This window comes from Schistocerca cancellata, chromosome 1 (assembly GCF_023864275.1).
Source record: "Schistocerca cancellata isolate TAMUIC-IGC-003103 chromosome 1, iqSchCanc2.1, whole genome shotgun sequence".
NCBI classification, from domain to species: Eukaryota; Metazoa; Arthropoda; class Insecta; order Orthoptera; family Acrididae; genus Schistocerca; species Schistocerca cancellata.
Window position 1 is genome coordinate 162,422,980 of NC_064626.1, and position 23,318 is coordinate 162,446,297.

Sequence of the window (23,318 nt, forward strand, 5' to 3'; positions counted from 1 at the left end):
GTACTGTGGAGACCTCACGCCCCACGTGTTGAGCAATTCGGCGGTACGTCCACCCAGCCTCCTGCATGCCCACTATACGCCCTCGCTCAAAGTCCGTCAACTGCACATACGGTTCACGTCCACGCTGTCGCGGCATGCTACCAGTGTTAAAGACTGCGTTGGAGCTCCGTATGCCACGGCAAACTGGCTGACACTGACGGCGGCGGAGCAAAAATGCTGCGCAGCTAGAGCCATTCGACGGCCAACACCGCGGTTCCTGGTGTGTCCGCTGTGCCGTGCGTGTGATCATTGCTTGTACAGCCCTCTCGCAGTGTCCGGAGCAAGTATGGTGGGTCTGACACACCGGTGTCAATGTGTTCTTTTTTCCATTTCCAGGAGTGTATGCTAGAGAAGCTGTTCTTTTGTCTACAAAATTTTAAATACTTGGCACTGCAGCACATTCACTTTTTTTCCATATTATTATTATTATTATCAATTTATATTGCTTATTTAGCTGCAGAAAGACATAGTGTAAAAATCGTAAGTATAACACTATAATTTTGATTTTGCTTGGAAACATACTCTCAGCCCTGTGAGACTGAAATTATTGTCGTGGTGGTAGAGACAAACATATGAGCATCTCAATGCAGGCAGTTTCCTTTTCTGTGCTGTGATTCACACAATAGTGTTAGCAGTGGAAAGTTATAATGTTGGTTAACTGTGGTACCTGACGGAACAAAATCGTGATAGCCGATCCACTTTATGCCAAAGAATTTCACATTGCTTGTCACCTATTTCAGTTTCCTGCTGAAATAAATTGACTGAAATGGAGTAAAACAAGGTGAAATCTGTGAAGACCCACTGGCATGAACTGATACCAGTGAAAAGTGAAAAATGTCGTGACAAGCTGAACTTTGAATGTATTTAATATGATGTGACAGCTGAAGCTCTGATGACTCAAACCTGCTCAGTACCTCAGCTTTTACTCATTCCATTGCTTTTAATGCACATTTTGTGATTTCTGATTATGCACAAGTATTCTCCCACTTTAACAATTATTTTTCTGTTGTTGGAGTTTAAGGTGCTTGATATTTTGTTCTTCAATGCCCAACAGTGATTCTATTGTCTCTTCAACATTGTCAGAGGTTCCTTGGGAGAGCCTCAATGTGTCACTGTGTTCATCCCACCTACAACCGACACAGTGGAATATTAACTCAAAACATTGAATCACCACTCCCAGGCTGACTAAACTATAGCATCATCCACATTTAACATACATTTCATTAATTTTCTTCAGAAATTCATGATACACATTTTATGTTTAAATTTCAGTTCTTCTGTGATGCCCAGAAAAATTAATACTATGCAGAGTAATACCCTGGTAACCTAACTGTAATGCGCAAATTACTTTTATGATTTACATACCTGTAGGAGGGTGTAAAGCAACTAATGATTGAGAATAACTTTTGAACAGTCTCTTTTCACTTTTAGGCTAGCAGAAAGATCAAACAAATGGATCACAAATATGTAGGTCTTAGCAAATGATAAGAGCAATATAAACATATAATTTATGATATTTTTGTCTGTAGAATGTCTGCATTGTAATAAAGGTCATTACTTATTTACACAATTATTTCCGTATGTTCTCACAATCATTCAATATTTTTCCGCACAGATGTCTCACTTAATTGCAAGCATGAGAGAACAAGCTGTTATTATCACTCTGAAAATGAAGAGGTTGGAATATCTCGAAGGCCTAATAAAATCCATATGGTTGTGAAATATTAATAATGCAACACCCGATAATATAAAAAGTTGGTTTATTGATCAGTTTGTGCTTCTTGAAAATATTCTCATTTCACAAAATAATGCCAGAGATCATTATATGCATTACGTAAAAATCTTGTACTAAAAGTTGTGCCTGACATATAATTCAAAACTGCTCATAAAAATTCATGGCATGAGATATCTGAACAATGTAAATACAGTGTGCATATATCACCAACTGAAAGACCACTAAATTAAGTATTTTTGCCATTTTGTGTTATATATTTGTATAACACAATGAGTGCTTTGTGTACAGCGTCCATCAGTGCATATAATTCACAAATTTTCATGTCTTTCATTTCTCGGTCTCCTTGGTCTCCAAAAGGACATCACCATTAATGTCTTGTTTATCATCAGTTACCCTAGAGGAGAAGAAGAAGAAAAAGATGTATCCATAAATTCATTCACATAAAAAAGAAAGAAATAAAACAGTAAAACAAATAAAAATGTAACATAGCTACAGGAAATGTACCAGTATATAGTGGAACTGTTAAATCCCTGCTGAAGATGTAACAAATGATGAAATGGCTGATATGCAAAGTAATGAAAGGAAGAAGTTGTATTTTGTTAAATATTACAATTTTTTTAGGATATATTACAGCTGCACATAGGTTTTTTCCTAAATTACACTATTCTTCACATTTCACTCATATAAGTGCCTCTCTCTCTAATACTGATACATTACTACATTCTTGTTACTAATTACTTAAGCTGGTTTACAAAATGATGAAAGTGTACTTTTACTAGCTGATACAGACCACGGTAGTGTTTCAAAATGCAGAACTATATATATGAGGAAATTTTTAATGTTTTTTGACCACCGGCAATAAATGACATATTGACAGTAGTATTTTATAGATTAACACAAATATTGCTTGTAACCACTTAATTTTTCCAGAATGAGATTTTCACTCTGCACGGAGTGTGCGCCGATATGAAACTCCCTGGCAGATTAAAACTGTGTGCCGGACTGAGACTCGAACTCGGGACCTTTGCCTTTCGCGAGCAAGTGCTCTACCAACTGAGCTACCCAAGCATGACTCACGCCCCGTCCTCACAGCTTTACTTCTACCAGTACCTCGTCTCCTACCTTTCAAACTTTACAGAAGCTCTCCTGCGAACCTAGCACCCCTGAAAGAAAGGATATTGCGGACACATGGCTTAGCCACAGCCTGGGGAATATGCTTTCTTTCAGGAGTGCTAGTTCTGCAAGGTTCGCAGGAGAGCTTCTGTAAAGTTTGGAAGGTAGGAGACGAGGTACTGACAGAAGTAAAGCTGTGAGGACGGGGCGTGAGTCGTGCCTGGGTAACTCAGTTGGTAGAGCACTTGCCCACTAAAGGCAGAGGTCCCGAGTTCGAGTCTCGGTCCGCCACACAGTTTTAATCTGCCAGGAAGTTTCACTTAATTCTTCATTACAATTTTTGAAATGTACCAGTATTTTACAAATTTGTTATTTAAGGCTGTATAATCTTTTATGTAAAAAGGAACTTTGTCATTATTCTCATATTACTATTGAAGATCCCTGTTTGATAGTAAAAACCTCTCTGTGAAAGCTGCAACAAGGACTAATTCAGAATAAATAGAATATGGTAAAAAGTACAAAACGTATCAATTTTGTGAACACAACAAATAGGAAACATCAAATGAGGAAAAAGGAAATGAATAATTACCGTAAACTAATTTTTATGAATGCAATAAATGATTATCACAAAAATGGTCTTTACAAAATAACATAAAATATCGCTTCTCAAATATAACATAGACCTAAAATAAGAATTTATGCATCAAAAACCATTTAAATGACTGTTGAAAGTTTCTTCCAGAAAACCACACACAATATTAGCCTCCAAAACATTTAAAAAAATCATGTTTCAAGCACATTAAGCTCGTGGTGAAGCATCCAAAGCCTTCTAAATGACTATAATTTGATGCAACATGAAAGTATAAATGATGGCAAATTAAAGTAATGAAAAATCTCAAGTCTTGCATTTTCTCCTTTGCCACAAAAAAAGGAAGAAACAGGACAGAAAATCTAAAAGCTTTACTTTTATTGTTGTTTATGATGTTCTAGTCAGCCACATTACCATGTAATTCTATGTGGAAGTATCTGAAACTAAAATTATGTCCAGCACATGGGAGAGAGCAGGAAATATTTGCACTGACAATATGATTCTAGAGAATGTCAATGAGTGTACCTATCTTTACAAGCTCATAAATATAAAGCATAATGTAAGACATGAAATTTTATGTCATATCAAACAAGGATGGCAAGTTTTTTGGGAACATTCAATGGCCTTCAGATCAAAGAAGTAAATAAATATGTAGATAACAGTTTACATATGCTGACCTAGAGGTCTGAGACTTAGACAATAAATGAATTCACAAAGTAGACCTCTCAACGGTTGAAAAACAAGGCTTTAAAAAATGGGCAAGTGGCATATGACCTGTTACTGACAAGGGACTGGTCAGATTCATCATGTACAAATTTGTTCGACTTTTTTGTAACTCACAGTTAACCTCAGTTAAAATCGGCAAATTTCAGCTGTCAACATGAACTGTAAATTACTTTAAAAATATAATGAAATGTGAATTTTCTTGCTTAGCACTTGCAATTAAGAGAATGACACCCCTGCATGTCATTATCTGTTATTATGGAGAGCATTGTGTGCATGACTGGGGGAGTGCAGCCATCTTGTTACCACAGCAACATCAGTGATGAGGAATACTGCTTCAAGATTTTGTTAAAAAGAAAAAAATATATATATTACTTTCAATTTCTGATAAGTATTTGGAAACACACATTTTTATCCTAGTTCAACGAAGCCATCAAAAGAAAACAAACAAAAAGGTTATGTGATGTCAAAATGGTTCTTGAACTCTTAGAAGAACATCTCAATACTTACAAAGTAGGCCAAGGTCATACAGGCTGGGAAGAACTGTTGAAAGTGTACCTCAGCATGTGACTTGTAGAGTGCCTCAATTTATAACAGAAATGGTTACAGGGATAACATTCAGGCAAAATAAAGGGACTGTAATATGTAAAGAAATTCACAAATTTTGCATATCAATCACTTATAGGCACATTAAAACTGGATCAATTGTTCTTACTTTCCAAAATTTTCTCCTTCTGCTATAGTGTCTGGTAATTTCTGATTCATTGTTTCTGGAAGTAAAAGTGCAGTAACTCCTGCTGCCAAAGATAGAGCACCAAATATCAGCAAAGGTAGTGGCTGCCAGTATTCAGCCTGCAAAAAAAGTGGAATTTATCATGTGTATTTTTGTACAGTACAAAATCAAACAACGGGAAATCTGGAATGGAATAACAATATTATGAAAAAGACAGATTGCTACTGCCACATAGAGGAGGCACTGAATGGCAGAGAGGCACAGTGAGAAAAAAAAACTGCTAGATATTATTAGCTATTGGATGAAGTCCTTTATTAGAAATGGACAAAACAAAACACACTAGAAATGGACAAAACAAAACACACACACACACACACACACACACACAGTCACTATCATCTCCAGGTACTAAGGCCCAATGGCAACTGCATCCAAGGTGAGCAGTGACCTTTGCTGGGGTTGGTACTAGGGATACAGAGGAGGCATGGGGTGGAGAGGATGGGTAGGGGTAGAAGAATCCTAGTGCTGCCTGTGTGAGCATGCAAGGATATGGTGAGGACAAGACAGCAGGTTGCTAGATGCAGCATTGGGAGGTTGTGCTGGTAGTATGGGGGCAAAAGGAAGAGGAGATAAATCGAGAATGGAAAATAATTATGCAGGTGCACTGCCAGGATGGAAGGCATGTGTGTAGGGATATAGGGAAGAGGTTAGGTAGGTGGAGCACAGGGACTAGCAATGGTCAAAGTCAGGGGCTTACAGGAATGAAGCATATGTTGCAGAGAGAGTTACCATATGTGTAGTTCAAAAGAACTGGAGTTGATTGGTAGAATCCACATGGCACATGCTGTGAAACAGTTGTTGAAGTAAAGCGTATTGAGTTGGGTGGCATGTTAAGCAACTGAGTGTTCCAGCTATCTCTTGACCACAGTCTGGCAGTGGCCATTCATATGGACACACAGGTCATGACCACTTAGAACGAGGCACAGTGGTTGCAGCTTGGTTGGTAGCTTGCTTGGCTTCTTTCACAGGTGGCTCTGCCTCTGATGGCGTAGGGGATGGCTGTGACAGGATTGGCACCAGTTATAGTGGAATGATATATATGACAGGACTTTCATCTAGGTCTGTCACAGGGATATGAGCCTTGGGGCAAAGGGTTGGGTGGAATAGGGATGGACAAGGATACTGTGTAGGTTGGGTAGGCAGCGGAATACCACTGCGGGAGGGGTGGTAAAGGTAGAGGAGAGGATATTTCTTATTTTAGAGCATGACAAGAGATAGCTGAAACCCCAGCAGAGAACATCTGAACAATATGTTGGGAATGGCAAGTGACCAGGAAGACAAGTCATGACAGACCTTTTTCTGGACATGGTAGGGAGGTTAACTTCAGTCTGTGAAGGCCTCAGTGAGACCCTTGGCATAATTGGAGAGTGACTGCTCATCACTATATACAATGAGCAAGGGTGGCTAGGCTGTTTGGAAGAGCATTCTTGGTGTGAAATGAGTGGGAGCTGTCAAAAAGGAGGTACTGTTGATGGTTTGTAGCTTTCATGGGGATGGAGATACTGGTGTAGCCATCCTTGAGATAGCGGTCAACATCAAGGAAGTTGGGTTAAGAAAGGCCAGATGAAGCAGCTACTTCTAGATGACTACTCTGCAATTCACACTGAAGTGCTTGGCAGGGAGTTCATAAAATGACTTTGTCACTACTACTCTACTGTTCCTCTCAAACAGCACATGGGAAAAGCTAACACTTAAATCTCCCATGCAAGTTCTGGTTTCTCTTACTTTATTATGATGAACATTTCTCCCTGTGTAGGTGGGTATAAACAGAATATTTTCGCATTCAGAGGAGAAAGTTGATGATTGAAATTTTGTGGAAAAATCTCATCCCAATGAAAAAACACCTTTGTTATAATGATTGCCAACCCAGTGTAGCATATCTGTGAGGTTCCCTCCACTATTTCATTATAGTACCAAATGAGTTTCCTTTCTTTGAACTCTTTTGATGTCCTGTATTAACCCTGTCTGATAAGGATCCTATACTGCTTAGCAATACTCTAGCAGGGGACAGACAAGTGTATTGTAGACAGTCTCTTTAGTGAACTACTTGTATCTTCTTAGTGTTCCATCAATAAACACTGTCTTTGGTTCAACTTCCCCACAACATTATAGACATGACCATTCCAATTTAAGTTGTTGATTATTCTAATCCCTACATATTTAGTTAAATGGACAGCAAATGGGGAAGTAGGTGTTGAGGTTCTGGCAGAATGTGGAAAGCACATCCTCACTCTCTGTCCATATCATGAAGATGTCTTCAGTGAATTTGAACCAGATCAAGAGTTTGGATTCTGAGTGATTAGGAAGGATTCCTCTAGATGGTACATGAATAGATTGATACAGAATTGTGACATGAGAGTGCTGACAGCTAATAGGTAATATTACGACAGCTAATAATACCTAGCATAATTTTTCACCTTGCCTGTCTGCCACTCGGTACTTCCACTCTTTTCACAGCAAAAATTAGTACAAAAACATAGCAAGAAGAATTCTTTTTTTGCTACATAATATCAGTTTCACCTTTGCTAAGCCCTGCATGTCTAAAAAACATAATTTTTACCATGGCATAAATTCCTTGTCAATCAGAAATTTGCACCATATATGGCAAAATACATCTTAATACTTCAAGAAGAAGGCAAGAGCATTTCACCTACAATAAGATGCAGAGAAAGAAAAAGAATATCTGTTAAAAGTAGTCTTTGTGTTGATGACTGCTTTACTTTTTATTAATGGAGTGTGGATACATTTTCTTAGTGACTTGAATATTTTTGTAGTATAGTACTGATGAATATCTTTTAGGATGTGAAAAGAATAAAACTTTTCTCTGCCACTTACTCTTCATCTTTAGCAGAAGCAAGAATTTCTCATGAACTTAAGTACATAAGTTCTCAGTGCATTCCACACTCTCAGAAGATTTACTTGGATGGTACCCTAACAAATAGATTTTATTAAAATCTATATCCATATAAACGGTTTAACACTTTTGGTGTAGTATCCTGCACAATGTCTTCTTGAACAAACAAACAAACAGCTATACTGTGAGTTTTTGTATTCCGACAAAGTAAATGAAAAGGTTGCATTTCTATGAAACATAAAGCAATTGCGTGATTCTATACAGGCCAGCAGGGCTCTGAAATTTGCATAAACCAAGACAGGGGCTACTATACAGTAACTAAATGACTCTGAAATCGATCTCCACTAAAGGTGGATGAAACAGACATGACCATCAAAAATAGTGGTCAGAAATGGACAACAAAAAACCAATGTAAATGCCTAACTATATCAGAAGAGCAACACAGGAAATGTTGCTATGTAACCAGCACATGCAGGTGGCAATAACAGATAAAGATTTTTCAGGATTTATCAAGGTACACAGAGCATTTTCATTATTGGCCCTTTTTACTGACTATGAAATATACGACAAAAAGACATAAGAATCAATCCCAGGGAGGCTGGGGTTATATCTATAGAACTAAAACTATGCCATCATAATTTTACTTACTGTATGCTGGACAAGTGTAAAAATATACAGTCAGTTCCACTAGAAAATGCACACCATAATTTTAAATGTAACGTCCGCAGCAACATCTCTGGTAATGGTCTCGAATTTGTAATCAATGCGCTTTTGCACAGTGTACAGATAAACAGTATGAGAGTTGAATGTTTTGTTTTGTTAGTTGCAGTTTAAAATGAGTGCAAAATACCTGAAGCATCATGAGACCGTGTTCCTTGTGAATCATCCAAAGGGACAAAAGCTTTCATATGGAGCTGCTGCTAAAATTCTTAGACAGTCAAGGACATTCATTGTGAAGTGGGTCAAATGATATTTAGAGGCTGGAAACATGGGTGATTTACTGGACAGAGGACTAAGGTGCTATAATCGATAATGACGGCAATTCGATTAACTATTAGGTAATTGTGCAATTAGTAATAACATGTATTTTCGTGTGAACATGTATTTATAATAGTGTCTTTTATTTCATACAAATAATGGCATAGACTTTCTTGTGGAACTAACTGTACTTAAGTTTGAAAGGTTTAACTTGTTCAGTTGAAAAATAGTGCTGTAAACAAAATTATTGTATCGACATACTGAAAACTGACTTAACAACTATAACAATAGATTTTTTTAGTTCTTTCTTACTGGTTACTAATGAGAAATTTATCAGTTTACTTACCAAAAGGTTAACATATGGTGCAAGTATGCCTCCCACTCTAGCACATGTTGAGCTAGCACCAAGAGCAACATTACGAATAACAGTTGGAAACTGTTCTGCTGAGAATATGTACAATGTACCATATGCTGCTGTTATACCAAGCTTTCCAATCATGGCAAATGTGATTATCAGCCATGTCATATCTAAAAGTGAAAAGATGCAGTTAGTCAGGATACACACACACACACACACACACACACACACACACACACACAAAAAAAAAAAAAAAAAAAATACACATGTGATTCTTCAGTTTCTTGCTAAACATTTGATGATCGAATGAACACGCATGGACTGTTCAATCACAGTAAACATGATTTATTTTGCAGTTCTCCATTTTAATTTCCATGACCAGACATAAAAATTTATATTTAAAGCTTGTGTTATTATATTTATATACACTTAGAAAGAATTAACAACCAAATACATAAAAATGTGTTCATTTTATTTGGATGTGAAAGCTGATATAAGAGAAAGGTCATATAGACGACGGCGAGAAAAAAAGGTACACCATGGTGAAGATTTCATATGAAACTGTTTGTCTCCTCCATTCTAAAACTCACTCCCACATTCCAAATGTTTGAATCTTCTTTCCAAGTGTCTTAACCATGTTATTATTACTGATTCAAGTTTCACAATGAATGCATTCCACCCATCATTTATTACATAATCTCAACCTTTTTTATCAAAACATATTTTTAATTCCATTTTTCTGGATGTATTTACCTTATGACTGTGGTACAACCCCGTTTAACTGAACTAAATGGGGGGAAGTCATTTCAGATAACAATTTTTTTGTTTAAGCCATGAACATCTAATACATACTGCAGTATTTTGTACTGTACATATTTATGAGAGCTTTCAAGATCGAATGAATTGAAAAATCTCTTTGTAGGCAATGCTTATGTTCTTCATTATGATTAAAACTACAGTTACAGGATTACAGTACATTAATATACAGTATATTGTACTTCATAGTTTGCAGCATAGCACAAAATAAAACTTGCAACAGAAGAGAAATAATCACTCAAATGTACTATTGTTGGTAGTGTAGGTTTGTTTAGACCAGTGAGTCAGTGGGTAAGTAACCCAAGGGCAGGTGTTCACCTCTCCCTGCCAACCACAGCCAGCACTCTCTTGTCTCAATTTTTTTCTGTCAGTACAATATTTTTTTTTTCCAATTGGTGATTTTTGGAGTTGTTTCAGATAACCCATGTTTCGGTTGACCTGAGTTCGGTTAACTGGGCCTTATCGTACATCTGTGCACATCAGGTCTGGCAATACAGAAAATGTGTGTGTAACCTTGGTCTTCATGGGAACTATTGTACTCTGATATGTACTCAGCCAGTAAATGTTTGAGTACTAACAATATTCTGGATTTATTTCCATTCATGTGTGCAACACTCTGTGACCACTGCAGCTCAACCCTAAGGCCACGAGACACCAAAGAAATAAGTGTTTTGATGATTAAATTGGCTTTGGTAGTGTATATGCATTGTATTGTTGATTGTGACAATTTAAAGTGACTTTTACAGCAGAAAATAAATGCTTTGCATTCTGTATTTATTTATATGTCCAAGTAGCCATATTTATTTATTAATCCATCATAACAGAAGTAACAAGAAAATCTCTACACACACACACACACACACACACACACACACACACACACACACACATACATACACCAGTGATGAAAACATGATAAATATTATAGGAACAAAATTAAAAAACATACAGAAAAATACGTACTATAAGGCACAAAAAGTGTTAAAAGGAGAGCAGCACCAGCTAGAAGCATTGTTCCACACATCAATGTTTTACGACCCCATCTATTCAGGGTACACAGTAAAATTATATTTGCTGGAAATTCTACTGCTCCTGCTATGAAAAAATTGAGATAATCATTTCCTCCAAGATTTGATGTGTTCCATGACAAACCATAATATGTGCCACTTATGACAAACCTGTAAAAAAAAAGTATGCATGAACATATATACCAGACATCAGTTGAATTTGAACAATAAGATAGTGTAATTATGTTGGTATTCTCTCTTCATTAATCCTACACATTGGTAACATGAACTTCTGGCTGCAAGTAAAAATGTTTGTCAGTGTTGCCAATATTTAACATTCCAAAATACAATTCATTTGTGTAACTCATGCACTTCACATTCAATTTTAGCGAATTTAGTTAAGGCAGCTGAGAATGCAAACACAGATGCAAGCATTGTGTAAATATTGAATCAATGTGGACACAGAGTTATTAACCTCTATCTGACAGTTCACCTCACCAATAATTAAACTACACTGTATTTACAATTTGTACTTTGTTATGATTAAGGCTCTATTAATTTTGGTGGAGATATTGTGTATTCTACTACATCGTGAAAAACCTTTTCTCATCTAGTGACAAACCTAGGCACAAACTTGCCAAACTCCAACTAAAATGAGTGTAATAAAAATGGAAGAATGCATGAAAATGAACTATCTGAATTCCAGCAGCACACTGGGTTCCCAGTGTTCTTTAGACATGTTTGCAAGGAGCCAAACAAACAGTTGGACAAGCATATTCAACATGCAAAAAAATTGTCATTATTTACAGAAAATTGTCATTATTTACAGAAAATAAATATCTGACTTAATGTGACTGCTGACAGAAAATACATATAGCCTAGCAAGTGATACAGCAAAACAAGAGTCTAAATCCCACAGCATCATTTGATAATAGACTTACCAGTGAGACAAGAATGCTCATCAGAACTTCCCTCAGGTAACAGATAAATGACAACAGAGGCTGCTTGTCACTGAAAATGATTTGAATCAGAAAATATCTGTCTGTCCAGTATCAAACATCAAGGGAATAGTCGGTATCATCCAGCCCTCAGCCAGAAAGAGAGCTGGGTGCCACTAATGGAAAACCAAATACTTCAGAAATATATATTGAAAATAATAGCTACTGACATGATTCAATCATGTTCACATTTAATTCTGATGAGAAAGAATGACTACAGTGTGGAGTTCTTTGTGGACTATTTTGCATCAGTTAGATAATTAATCTCTCCTCTCCCACTGACAAGATCTTGTGTTGTTTCAGGGGAGGAGGCAAATATTTCTTATCAGTATCTACTAGTATATTGAAGATACTGCTGATCAGAAATTCTGCCTTTCATGTCTTATGCTGGCAGCCCAATACAGTGCCATTGGGAATGTGTAATGTACCAACCAACTCCAAAAGGATTGTTTTTTCTATTTTTCAGGACTACAAGACTCATTAATTCTAAATGTCTGTCAGTTTAGCTGTTTTTGCTGTCAGTTTCAAGAAAGTAAGTAGATGTTTTATCTGTATTTGTTTGATGTAAGCAGAGGTTTAGACCGTTTTGTTCAACACAATAATTATAACAGCTTTAACTGATCTATTAAAATTACATTTTTTAATAAGTGTGAGAGAAAAACTTATAACTGCCAAAAAAGTATAAAATTCACAGTTTTTAATTCATATATCCAAACTTGAAATTAGAATCTCAATCAGATGAAATTATGGGTAGTTTAATTATTGCCAAACAGCTCTTCTTTACTTCTGTAAATAGGTGCATGGAACAGGTCTTAGCACTTGCACCTTCAAACTCGTAATGTTGTTACACATGACCTATTGGAATGAGAACAGGAGTCAAATAATAATGGGCTGGGAAATATTACTGACTGGTAAGCCTCTTTGAGGAACACAGCAAGAATCCATGGAAGGATATTTGCAACAAAGTGCAGACGTACAGTTTGTGGTACATGTGATCAGATTGTTTATATCTGGGATTTTGTCAAGCCACATGAGTGATGCTTCCTCCAGCTTTTCAGAGTTGTTGTTGTTGAAGGATGGTCCATTGAACAGAAGCCAGCAACTGTTGTGTTATTGTTGCAGTGTTGGCCTAGTAATGTCATGAGAGAGCAGCACATTTCTGATCATGTCACTCCATGTTTTTGACCAGCAGGAATCCTGAAGTTGATAATGAAGATTGCAGGATTAATGGTCAAACATTTCTGGAGGAAATCAACCACTAGACAACCATGTCTTGACTTTCATCTGTACCCTCTACCTGATCCTTCATTATTCTACACTGATCATGTTCTTTCAGTGCTGTTATGCTGGGTCTAAGTTTCATTAAATATGATGATTTTTACCAAAAGTATTTCATTTTATTATTTGTCCTTTATATGAGAGGCAGAAGAAATTTCAATTACAGCATATTTTTGATCTTCACTCAAAATCATAACATAATAACCTGTGTCTCCACACATTGCCAACCCCTTCCAAATGACTGACTGCCACCACTGCAACTTAAGTGTGACAGAGATTATGAGTACAATTAAGTGTTGATTGCCTTCATCAAGTTCATAGATAGTCCTAATGTTCTGTGCTGTAGTGCCAGTGGGTGGTGTAACTGACTTGCTCTTGTTCTTTCTTCATTATACCAGTACCTCGCTGAGGGTTATGGAAAGTTTCTTTCCCCAAAATGAGGGAATAAATAGCAAAATAAATGTCAAAATTAACACTCAAACAAACGATACTCCAAGTTGGAACATCAACAATATAAGGAAAAGGTGGATTGCTTCTTACCAAAAAAAAAAAAAAAAAATTATGACATGCTAAGTTGTAGACAAGAGCAATGAAAAGACAATCACTCACTAGCTTTCAGCCAACGACTTCATCAGAAAACGATATGCACACACAATCATTTTCACATGCAAGCACCCTCACACACATGACTGCCATCTCTGGCAACTCAAATCAGATGTGTGCATGAGATGTGCTTTCTTGTGTGAATGAATGTGTATGTGTTTCCTATTCTCAAGAAGATTTTGGCTGAAAGCTAATGTGTAAGTCACAAAGAAACTACAGACATTGGCTATGAGTAGGCTTTGATTTATGTCAAAGAGAAAACTAGAAAATTTGTACTCGACCGAGATTCTAACCCAGGTCTCCTGCATCATCCAGACACAGTGGTCATTGCAACTGCATAGACCACTCTAGCAACTTATTCACATGTTAATAATGTTCCAGGTGCAGAAGTATGAAACAAGAATTTGGTTGCAATAATTAAACATCTGTTGTTTGAAACTGATAAACAATATTTTATTCAAAATAATCTACATTGCTATTTACACATTTCTCCCACCTCTCCGGCACACTATGAATGCCACACCTAAAACAACAGTTCTTCTTTTGAAGCGAACCAGTCAGCGAGCCATTTTCATACATTTTCATATGGATTGAAGCATTGTTCAGTGAGAGCTTGTCCCAATGATACAAAAAGATGATAATTGGATGGAACCACATCTGGAGAATAAGCTGCATACCCTAGTATTTCCCAACTCAACGCCTCAATTGTTTCCCTGACCTGTTTTGTTGTGTGTGATGGGGCATTATCATGGAGCAATATGACTTTGTGTTGCCTTTTTCCATATTCCAGTCATTTTTCATGTTATACTCAATTTAAATCATCATTTGCTGTTGGTAGTGATCAGTGTTAAAGTTTCACCAGCTTCTTCTGATCCCACCAAACACAGAGCATTGTCTTCTTTCCAAAGTGATTTGGTCTTGAGTGGATGTTGATGGTTTGCCTGGATTCACCCGTGATTTATGATGCTTGGGATTCTCAAAATATATCCATTTTTCATCACCTGTCGCTATTTGATGGAGAAATGACTTTTTTCGTATCTGGCGAGCAGTATTTCACAAGTGGTCTTTTGATTTGCTTGTTGTTTTTCATTCAGTTCATGCGGAACACATTTTTCCACTTTCTGCACATTTCCCATAGCTTTCAATTGAAGAGAAACAGCTTTCTACATCACATTCAATTGTTCCATGAGTTCCTGTTGAATTTGACTGTCATCTTCATCCAATAATGCCTGCAATTCATTGTCTTCAAAGGTGTTCAGTGATTTCCCGCACTCGTCATTTTTCATGTCAAAATCACCACTTTAAAATTTTTTTAATCACTCAAAACACTGTTTCCCAAAGAGAATGTTTGCCAGAAGCATCGACAAGCATTCGATGTGATTCTGCAGCAGTGTTCTTCAAATGATAACAGAAAACCAATGCTGCCCGCAAATCGTACTTCATAGGCACAAAACTCAACATGCTTACAGGTTTGAAACAGATACCAATGTATGGAACTTGGGTTACTGTTTGTTGATGTTTATCGTCAGCCATTATAGGAAGCAAATGACGCTGCAGATGTGGTCTCACAGGTCCTACACAGACGGCTAACACCATCTATAGGGAAATTCCAGTTTAATACTTCTACACTTGGTAGTGTTCCTTGCTCATTACTCGCAGCATTTAGCCAATTTCCATAAGAGTTCAAGCCTGGTGTGCACCTGCACTGAACAGATCATTGGCCATCCTCATCTTAATTATATATATCAGGTGATCAAAAAGTCAGTATAAATTTGAAAACTGAATAAATCACGGAATAATGTAGATAGAGAGGTACAAATTGACACACATGCTTGGAATGACATGAGGTTTTATTAGAACCAAAAAAATACAAAAGTTCAAAAAATGTCAGACAGATGTTGCTTCATCTGATCAGAATAGCAATAGATAGCATAACAAAGTAAGACAAAGCAAAGATGATGTTCTTTACAGGAAATGCTCAATATGTCCACCATCATTCCTCAACAATAGATGTAGTCGAGGAATAATGTTGTGAACAGCACTGTAAAGCACGTCCGGAGTTATGGTGAGGCATTGGCGTTGGATATTGTTTTTCAGCATCCCTAGAGATGTCGGTCAATCACGATACACTTGCGACTTCAGGTAACCCCAAAGCCAATAATCGCACGGACTGAGGTCTGGGGACCTGGGAGTCAGGCATGACGAAAGTGACAGCTAAGCACACGATCATCACCAAACGACACGCGCAAGAGATCTTTCATGCGTCTAGCAATATGGGGTGGAGTGCCATCCTGCATAAACATCGTACGTTCCAGCAGGTGTTTATCAGCCAGGCTGGGGATGATGCGATCCTGTAACATATCGGCGTACCTCTCACCTGTCACGTCTCTCTCATTACAGCTCCTCTTATACACGATTGTCATGCGCCTTCTGTAGGACATTTTGTGAACTTTGTTTTTTTTTTTTCCCCCTAATAAAACCCCATGTCATTCCAAGCATATGTGTCAATTTGTACCTCTCTATCTATATTATTCCATGGTTTATTAAGTTTTCAAATTTATACTGAGTTTTTGATCACCCGGTATGTGATGTCTGTTCTTTCAGACATGTCCAAAAGAAAAGACACCACATATATATAACGTGTAACTGTCTTTTTGTTGTGACTGTCTGCAACTTAAAGTGTCATCTTTATGTTAAGTAACAATCTATCTTTTCCTTATATTGTTACAATTAACATTCACTTTCATGATTAATTTTATTGTGACACATTTTGCAGCTACATGATGCACCTCTTTTTTTGTTTGTTGTGGCATTAACTGAACACGGAGAGAACGAGGCATCTTGGGAGCAGACTTCCAACCAAAAATCCTTCCTCACGTACCTGAAAGGCTTGAAACTCTTAGTGTGTTCAGTGGTCACTCAATTCAAAGATCATTTATATTCGATTCATCCTTATAATATGACTCAAATGTACTTCAGCAAACTTCTCATTCACATTTTTTGACACAACTGAAGGACAAACCAACATCTAATAACTCCATCACACTTGTTATTTAAAAACATCAACTAAAAGTTGTTAATTGTGAGAGTTCAGCATTTGGTGCTTTATTTTGGTACTATACCTGTCTAGATCCATCAAATCAAATTTAACTAAGATATGCATAAATTTTTAATTTTTTCAGTTCTTTTTTTAGAACTTGTAATGAAAAGGATTTGTTAGCCAGTAAATTAACTTAAGGATTTGACACAAATAACAGAAATATTTGTTAATTAAAGTTATTCTCATACACACTGAAGTCCTTATCACAGTTTATACGTACTTATACTCTAAGAAGACTCCCAGAGAGGTGGCTGATGGGAGTGACTGAACTGACACAAAATGAATAATGTGGACCAATACTGACTGCTTTTTGCTGCACCAACTTATGCCAGCAGAAAACATTGTCTTTAATGCATCTAACATGTTAATATGTTCAATGGTTTCAAACACAGTTACATATGAGATTTCAGCAACTGTTAATGACCTGTGCCACTTCAGCTTTCATAAACGCAGATACATTAAAAACACTGTTGCCTGCTAAGTACTGCAATATCAACACCAAAATTAATTAAATTTTTATCTATGTCCAGAGACACATTTTCAGAGATAGAGGACAGTTAGACAGTTTTTATGTAATTACTGATGGAATTCTGTGCTTCACTTTTTTAACTGATGTTCAGCTTTCTCTGTCTGCTTCCTTCTGCATCAGAGTGAACTGCACAATTCTGTCATTGCACTGTATGGCTATTTTATTGTATGTGAATTTTGGACTAAGGCTATACATATCAGGAGCGCAGATACTGACGTAAGTACATTGTATAGTGCACCCTACCAGAGACACTATTAAAAAATAAGGTACATTATATTTTTTGTAAATCATTTATAGGTACTCCATATCTGAATGCCCTCACAATTCCTGTTTTAAATTTTAGGAGAAAATTCTACATATTTATATGTGGCTTCTGCCTATAAATAATGCTATGGGAGTAAGACATCTCAGCATGTAACAATGTCAAATATTCATTTCAACCAAGACACATTTTATTATTGAGAGAGCCATTTTAGCAATCTTTGCAAGACTCAAAATTGTTATATTTATGTAGCTCCAAGAATATTTAAAGAATTCATTTCAGTAACATCTCTTCAAATAATTATTTCAGGAATCATATCTTTCAAGTAATTATTATTAAAATTGTATTTATTGCTTTCATTTTTTATTTACATAGACACCACATTTGGTAACTGTGACAGCACTTGATTATTGTCTACTAATCCACGCATTGTTTTCATTTTCATGCATAAAATCTTGATTCAAACCATACCAAGTGGATGGAAAGATGCCAGGACAGAAGGAAACAAATCCTAACAGGCTACATGACAGATTCTGTACGGCTGTTTTGTGATGATAAGTATTGAGAATGTGTACCCGTTTTCTAACTAGATACTCAAATGTACACTGTAGAGTACACCACTTACTTCATTCTGAGTTACAATGCGTAACATCTACATTTTGTCTGCATGACAAACAATTTTATATGAATACAATAATTCATTGTGAAGTAACTTTTGCTGTTTCAATTCATTAAACAAGAGTTACTAGCATTGTATAGGGAACTCAATGTATTGTGTTTATGTTGAAGTTTTACATGAATAAAAATGTGATTCTTGTAGTCCTTAGAGGCATTGTAATATCAACACACACAAAAAAATTAATTAAACTTGTATATATGTCCAGAGATACATTTTCAGAGATAGAGGACAGAAACAGTTTTTATGCAGTCACTGATGGAATTATATTCTACAATTTTCTTGATCAATTTTCAGCTTTTTCTCTCTGCTTCCTTCTTCTTCTGGCATACACATCAGAACAAACTGCACAATATCCACCACTGCTTTATACAGCTGTTTTATTATGGATAATATTAGATTAAGGCTATAGTGTTAGGCCAGGAGCACAGGTACTGATGCAAACACATTGTATGGCGCACTATACCTGACAAGCTAATAAAAAGAAGTTGAGTTGTATTAAAATTGAAAAATGTGCAGCAATCAGTCACTAATAATCTGTTTACTGCATAAACGTAATAAACAGATTATTGGCAAGTGACTGCTTTGTGCTTCTCAATTTTAATAAACACAGTCACCGTGCGCGCCTGTTCCATATAGAATCAAACCAGGTAAATTTTATTTTCTGATTAATTCATTTATAGTCACTTCATATCTGAGTGCACTCATTATTCCTGTCTTTTAAATGTTTAAGGGCAAAGTCTACATATTTACAATTGTGTGGCTGTCCACACATAAATACCAATGTGGAGACAGTCATCTAAACAGGTAATACTGTATTGTCAATTATTCATCTCCATAAAGTCACATCTTATTGTCGAGAGAGCCATTTTAGCAATCTTTGGTGAGACTGGGAAATGTTATGTTTATTATCTTCAAGGATATTCAAAGAATTTATTCAAATAATGTCTCTTTAAATAATTACATCAACAAGCAAGCCTTTCAATTAATTATTATTGTATTTACCTATTTTTTTACTAACAGAGATGATACAATATGCTGGCAGTGACAAGAAAGCAGTCAATAATTGGTGATAGCGTTTGATTGGTACTGATACAGCTACTCCATCAGTGACCTCTTCTTGCAGTCCTCGTATAGTACAAGACACCACTGATAAGCAGTTACATTCATCATCTTACTTGAAAATGATCTGCCAGAATTATATAGAACTTACCACTGGAAAAATATATTTAATGATTTCTTCCTTAAATTGCTGTTCCTCATTAGATCCAGCAGAGATGGCTTTTGAACAGCGGCTGCAGTCCGTGCCTGAATTCTCTCTTCTTCTAGTAGTTTGTCCAGCACATCATCTGGAACATCTGCTTTATTTTCCTTGGCTACCTTGAGGATCAAGTGCTTGGCTTCATCAGTTTTGCCTTTTGTGAGTAACCATCTTACTGATTCTGGTATGAACCTTAAAAATTAATTTATAAATATAAAGTACCTAATTTCTGAAACATTATAAAAATGGAAATTTTTAATTGCTATCCTTCAAAAATTTATCAATATTTTGACAAAATTTTTAAATATTGAGTAACAGAAGAATGGTAGCAGGATAGTATAACCAGAAAATTATGTTTATTTTTAATAGTCATTTTTTCCCTAGTTATTAAGTTACTAATTGGTATGTATACAAGTCAGTAAATGGTATACAAGCAGAACAAAAGTGGCCTGTCATTAATCACAGTTAAGTTGCCAGTATACATTACAGAAGCAGTTTTATACTGGCTGTGTCCCTGCAGTGTACTTTCACTACTTCAACATCTTCAAGAGTTCCTTCTCATGATGCAGTCTATAGGGATAACATGTTAAGTGAATGAGAAAAATAATGTTTTAAATATGCTCCTCCATTATTTCTGTCTCATTCTGTGGCTTTATTTTAATGTGCAATTCACTCATGAACACACGCTCATGTGCATGTGTACACACACCTATGTCCCTACATTGTGCCGGTTGGACAAACAATGCCAGTGCTGCAGTTTCGCAGGTGGATTAGGTTGTGGTGGGTATTGTGTCGGGTAGGGTGGATAGAGGTGAGAGGCGAGGAGAGGGATTCGGGGTGGGTGGCTGTGGCTCAGAGGGAGACAGCGAGTTTGCTGGCTAAGAATGCAGTTGAGAGGGGTGGCAAGTACCTGGGCTAAGCTTGTGATGCATAGTTGTCAGAGCTGGTAGAGAGTGATACATATTGAAGGTAATGTGGGGGCAGGAATTGGGAGGGAATGTCAGGGTGGACGAAGAGGAGAGGATGAGGGAACAGTGGTTTACCAGAGATTTGAGGCCGGACATTTACAGAAGCGAAAGGATAGTTCCCATCTGCGGAGTACAGGGAAGGATCCACATGGTCCAGGTTGCGAATCAGCCATTGACATGTTGTGCCACCCAGTGGCACAACATACTTCTGAGCACATCACACCTCCCAGTGGCACAACATGCGGCTGAGCCAAAATGCTCAATTTCAACAGCTGCTTCACAACATGGGCCATACGGATCCTTTCCTCCATCACCAGCTTCTCTGAACTACACAGATGTAAGTTATCCTTGAGGCACACACTAGCACACACCAGTGTGCAGCATGTGTGTGTGTGTGTGTGTGTGTGTGTGTGTGTGTGTGTGTTTTCTTTACCTCAAAAAAGAATTACTCTGAAAGTTAACAGGTTTTCTTCTTTTTGGTTGTGCCTGCTGATGACTCAACATTTCTGCTTTTCAGTGAGTGGTCCCCTTTAAATCAAACATATTCACTTTTTTACGAGTGTCATTCTGTAAGTCATGGCAACTATGGTATATTCTGAAGTACAGCAACAACATGAGGATTCCAAGATGTGCACTGAACCAGTACGGCAGTGTGTATCTGAATGCCAACATAAAACAGGGTTCCTGTGCTGTAGGTTGTGGTAAAAGGTTGAAATGATACACATGCTTTGGAACTCTATGTAAATTTATTATGTATGAGTTCAAATGGATCATAAATGAATCAACACCAACTACTGTGCTTCAAAATAGTCCCCTAGTGCATACAAACATTTCCAAAAATGGGGAAAGCACTAAATGCCACTGCCATTGCCATTAATGTGAGCCACCTGTCACCGAGATGCCCTGAGGACATTCCCCTGTTTGCAAAGCCCCTCCCATGCAGTGGTTTCCTCTGTTGTGGAATGTGGTCAGAATCACATGGACAGGAGTCCAGTGAAAAGGGTAGGTGGGGGAGGATCCATCTGGTAGCATTGCCAGCCTCACATTGAATGTTTCTGGCACTGGTACTGAGCCATCCTCACATGTGGTTGCAAACTGTTAACCAACAGGTCTGCCATGGTCTTTTGAATGTATTTACAGCAATTATAGCAACGACATGTTTACCCGATACACCATAATCATCACGATTTGTGGAATGACCCTCATATTTTTACCTTTACTGTGTTTTCGTCTTAACTCCTCTCAAAAAAACACCATGGTCCCCTCTGAAAGATACAGAGCTAATATACTTTTTTTGTATGTCAAACAAACTTTGACATTTGGCACCATTAAGAGGGTTAATATTTAAAATCATTATAGGTATGATTATTATTAATCATCACAGGAGTTTGATGAGCAATATGTGCACAACCTTTATACAGCTTTTGGATATAATCATTTTCACTTACAGGAATATTACTGGCTGCAATTCAAATTTTCACTGATTATCATAATCAAGAATCAAATTCTTAGGAGGCAGTATCATAATCTTTCTTTCATGGAGGGCCACACTCATACAGAATTTTTTGAAAAAAATTTTTGTCATTTGACTGTTAATTGACATGATTTTGGCTTTGTATCCATTCTCAACTCCATGCTGAAATGTTAAAAATGTCTGACCTGTCTGTGACATGTTGTTGTTGTTGTGGTCTTCAGTCCTGAGACTGGTTTGATGCAGCTCTCCATGCTACTCTATCCTGTGCAAGCTTCTTCATCTCCCAGTATCTACTGCAACCTACATCCTTCTGAATCTGCTTAGTGTATTCATCTCTTGGTCTCCCTCTACGATTTTTACCCTCCACACTGCCCTCCAATGCTAAATTTGTGATCCCTTGATGCCTCAAAACATGTCCTACCAACCGATCCCTTCTTCTAGTCAAGTTGTGCCACAAACTTCTCTTCTCCCCAATCCTATTCAATACCTCCTCATTAGTTACGTGATCTACCCACCTTATCTTCAGCATTCTTCTGTAGCACCACATTTCAAAAGCTTCTATTCTCTTCTTGTCCAAACTAGTTATCGTCCATGTTTCACTTCCATACATGGCTACACTCCATACAAATACTTTCAGAAACGACTTCCTGACACTTAAATCTATACTCGATGTTAACAAATTCCTCTTCTTGAGAAACGCTTTCCTTGCCATTGCCAGTCTACATTTTATATCCTCTCTACTTCGACCATCATCGGTTATTTTACTCCCTAAATAGCAAAACTCCTTTACTACTTTAAGTGTCTCATTTCCTAATCTAATTCCCTCAGCATCACCCGACTTAATTTGACTACATTCCATTATCCTCGTTTTGCTTTTGTTGATGTTCATCTTATATCCTCCTTTCAAGACACTGTCCATTCCGTTCAACTGCTCTTCCAAGTCCTTTGCTGTCTCTGACAGAATTACAATGTCATCGGCGAACCTCAAAGTTTTTACTTCTTCTCCATGAATTTTAATACCTACTCCGAATTTTTCTTTTGTTTCCTTTACTGCTTGCTCAATATACAGATTGAATAACATCGGGGAGAGGCTACAACCCTGTCTTACTCCTTTCCCAACCACTGCTTCCCTTTCATGCCCCTCGACTCTTATAACTGCCATCT

The 23,318-nt window shown here is 37.1% G+C and overlaps 1 protein-coding gene across 4 annotated transcripts in view; it reads right to left on the reverse strand.

Annotated features, from left to right (window-relative positions):
• Positions 1-1,782: 1,782 nt before the first annotated feature.
• LOC126167862 (organic cation transporter protein-like) overlaps positions 1,783-23,318 on the reverse strand; it is a 313,728-nt gene continuing 292,192 nt past the window's right edge. For all 4 annotated transcript variants that reach the window (XM_049920514.1, XM_049920511.1, XM_049920512.1 and 1 more), the window contains 5 exons: positions 19,665-19,904; positions 10,962-11,176; positions 9,171-9,352; positions 4,915-5,051; positions 1,783-2,168 (listed from right to left, as the gene is read on the reverse strand). In XM_049920514.1, the coding sequence (XP_049776471.1) occupies positions 2,102-2,168; positions 4,915-5,051; positions 9,171-9,352; positions 10,962-11,176; positions 19,665-19,904 (841 nt within the window). In that variant the 3' untranslated portion in view covers positions 1,783-2,101. The remainder of the gene's footprint in view (positions 2,169-4,914; positions 5,052-9,170; positions 9,353-10,961; positions 11,177-19,664; positions 19,905-23,318) is intronic.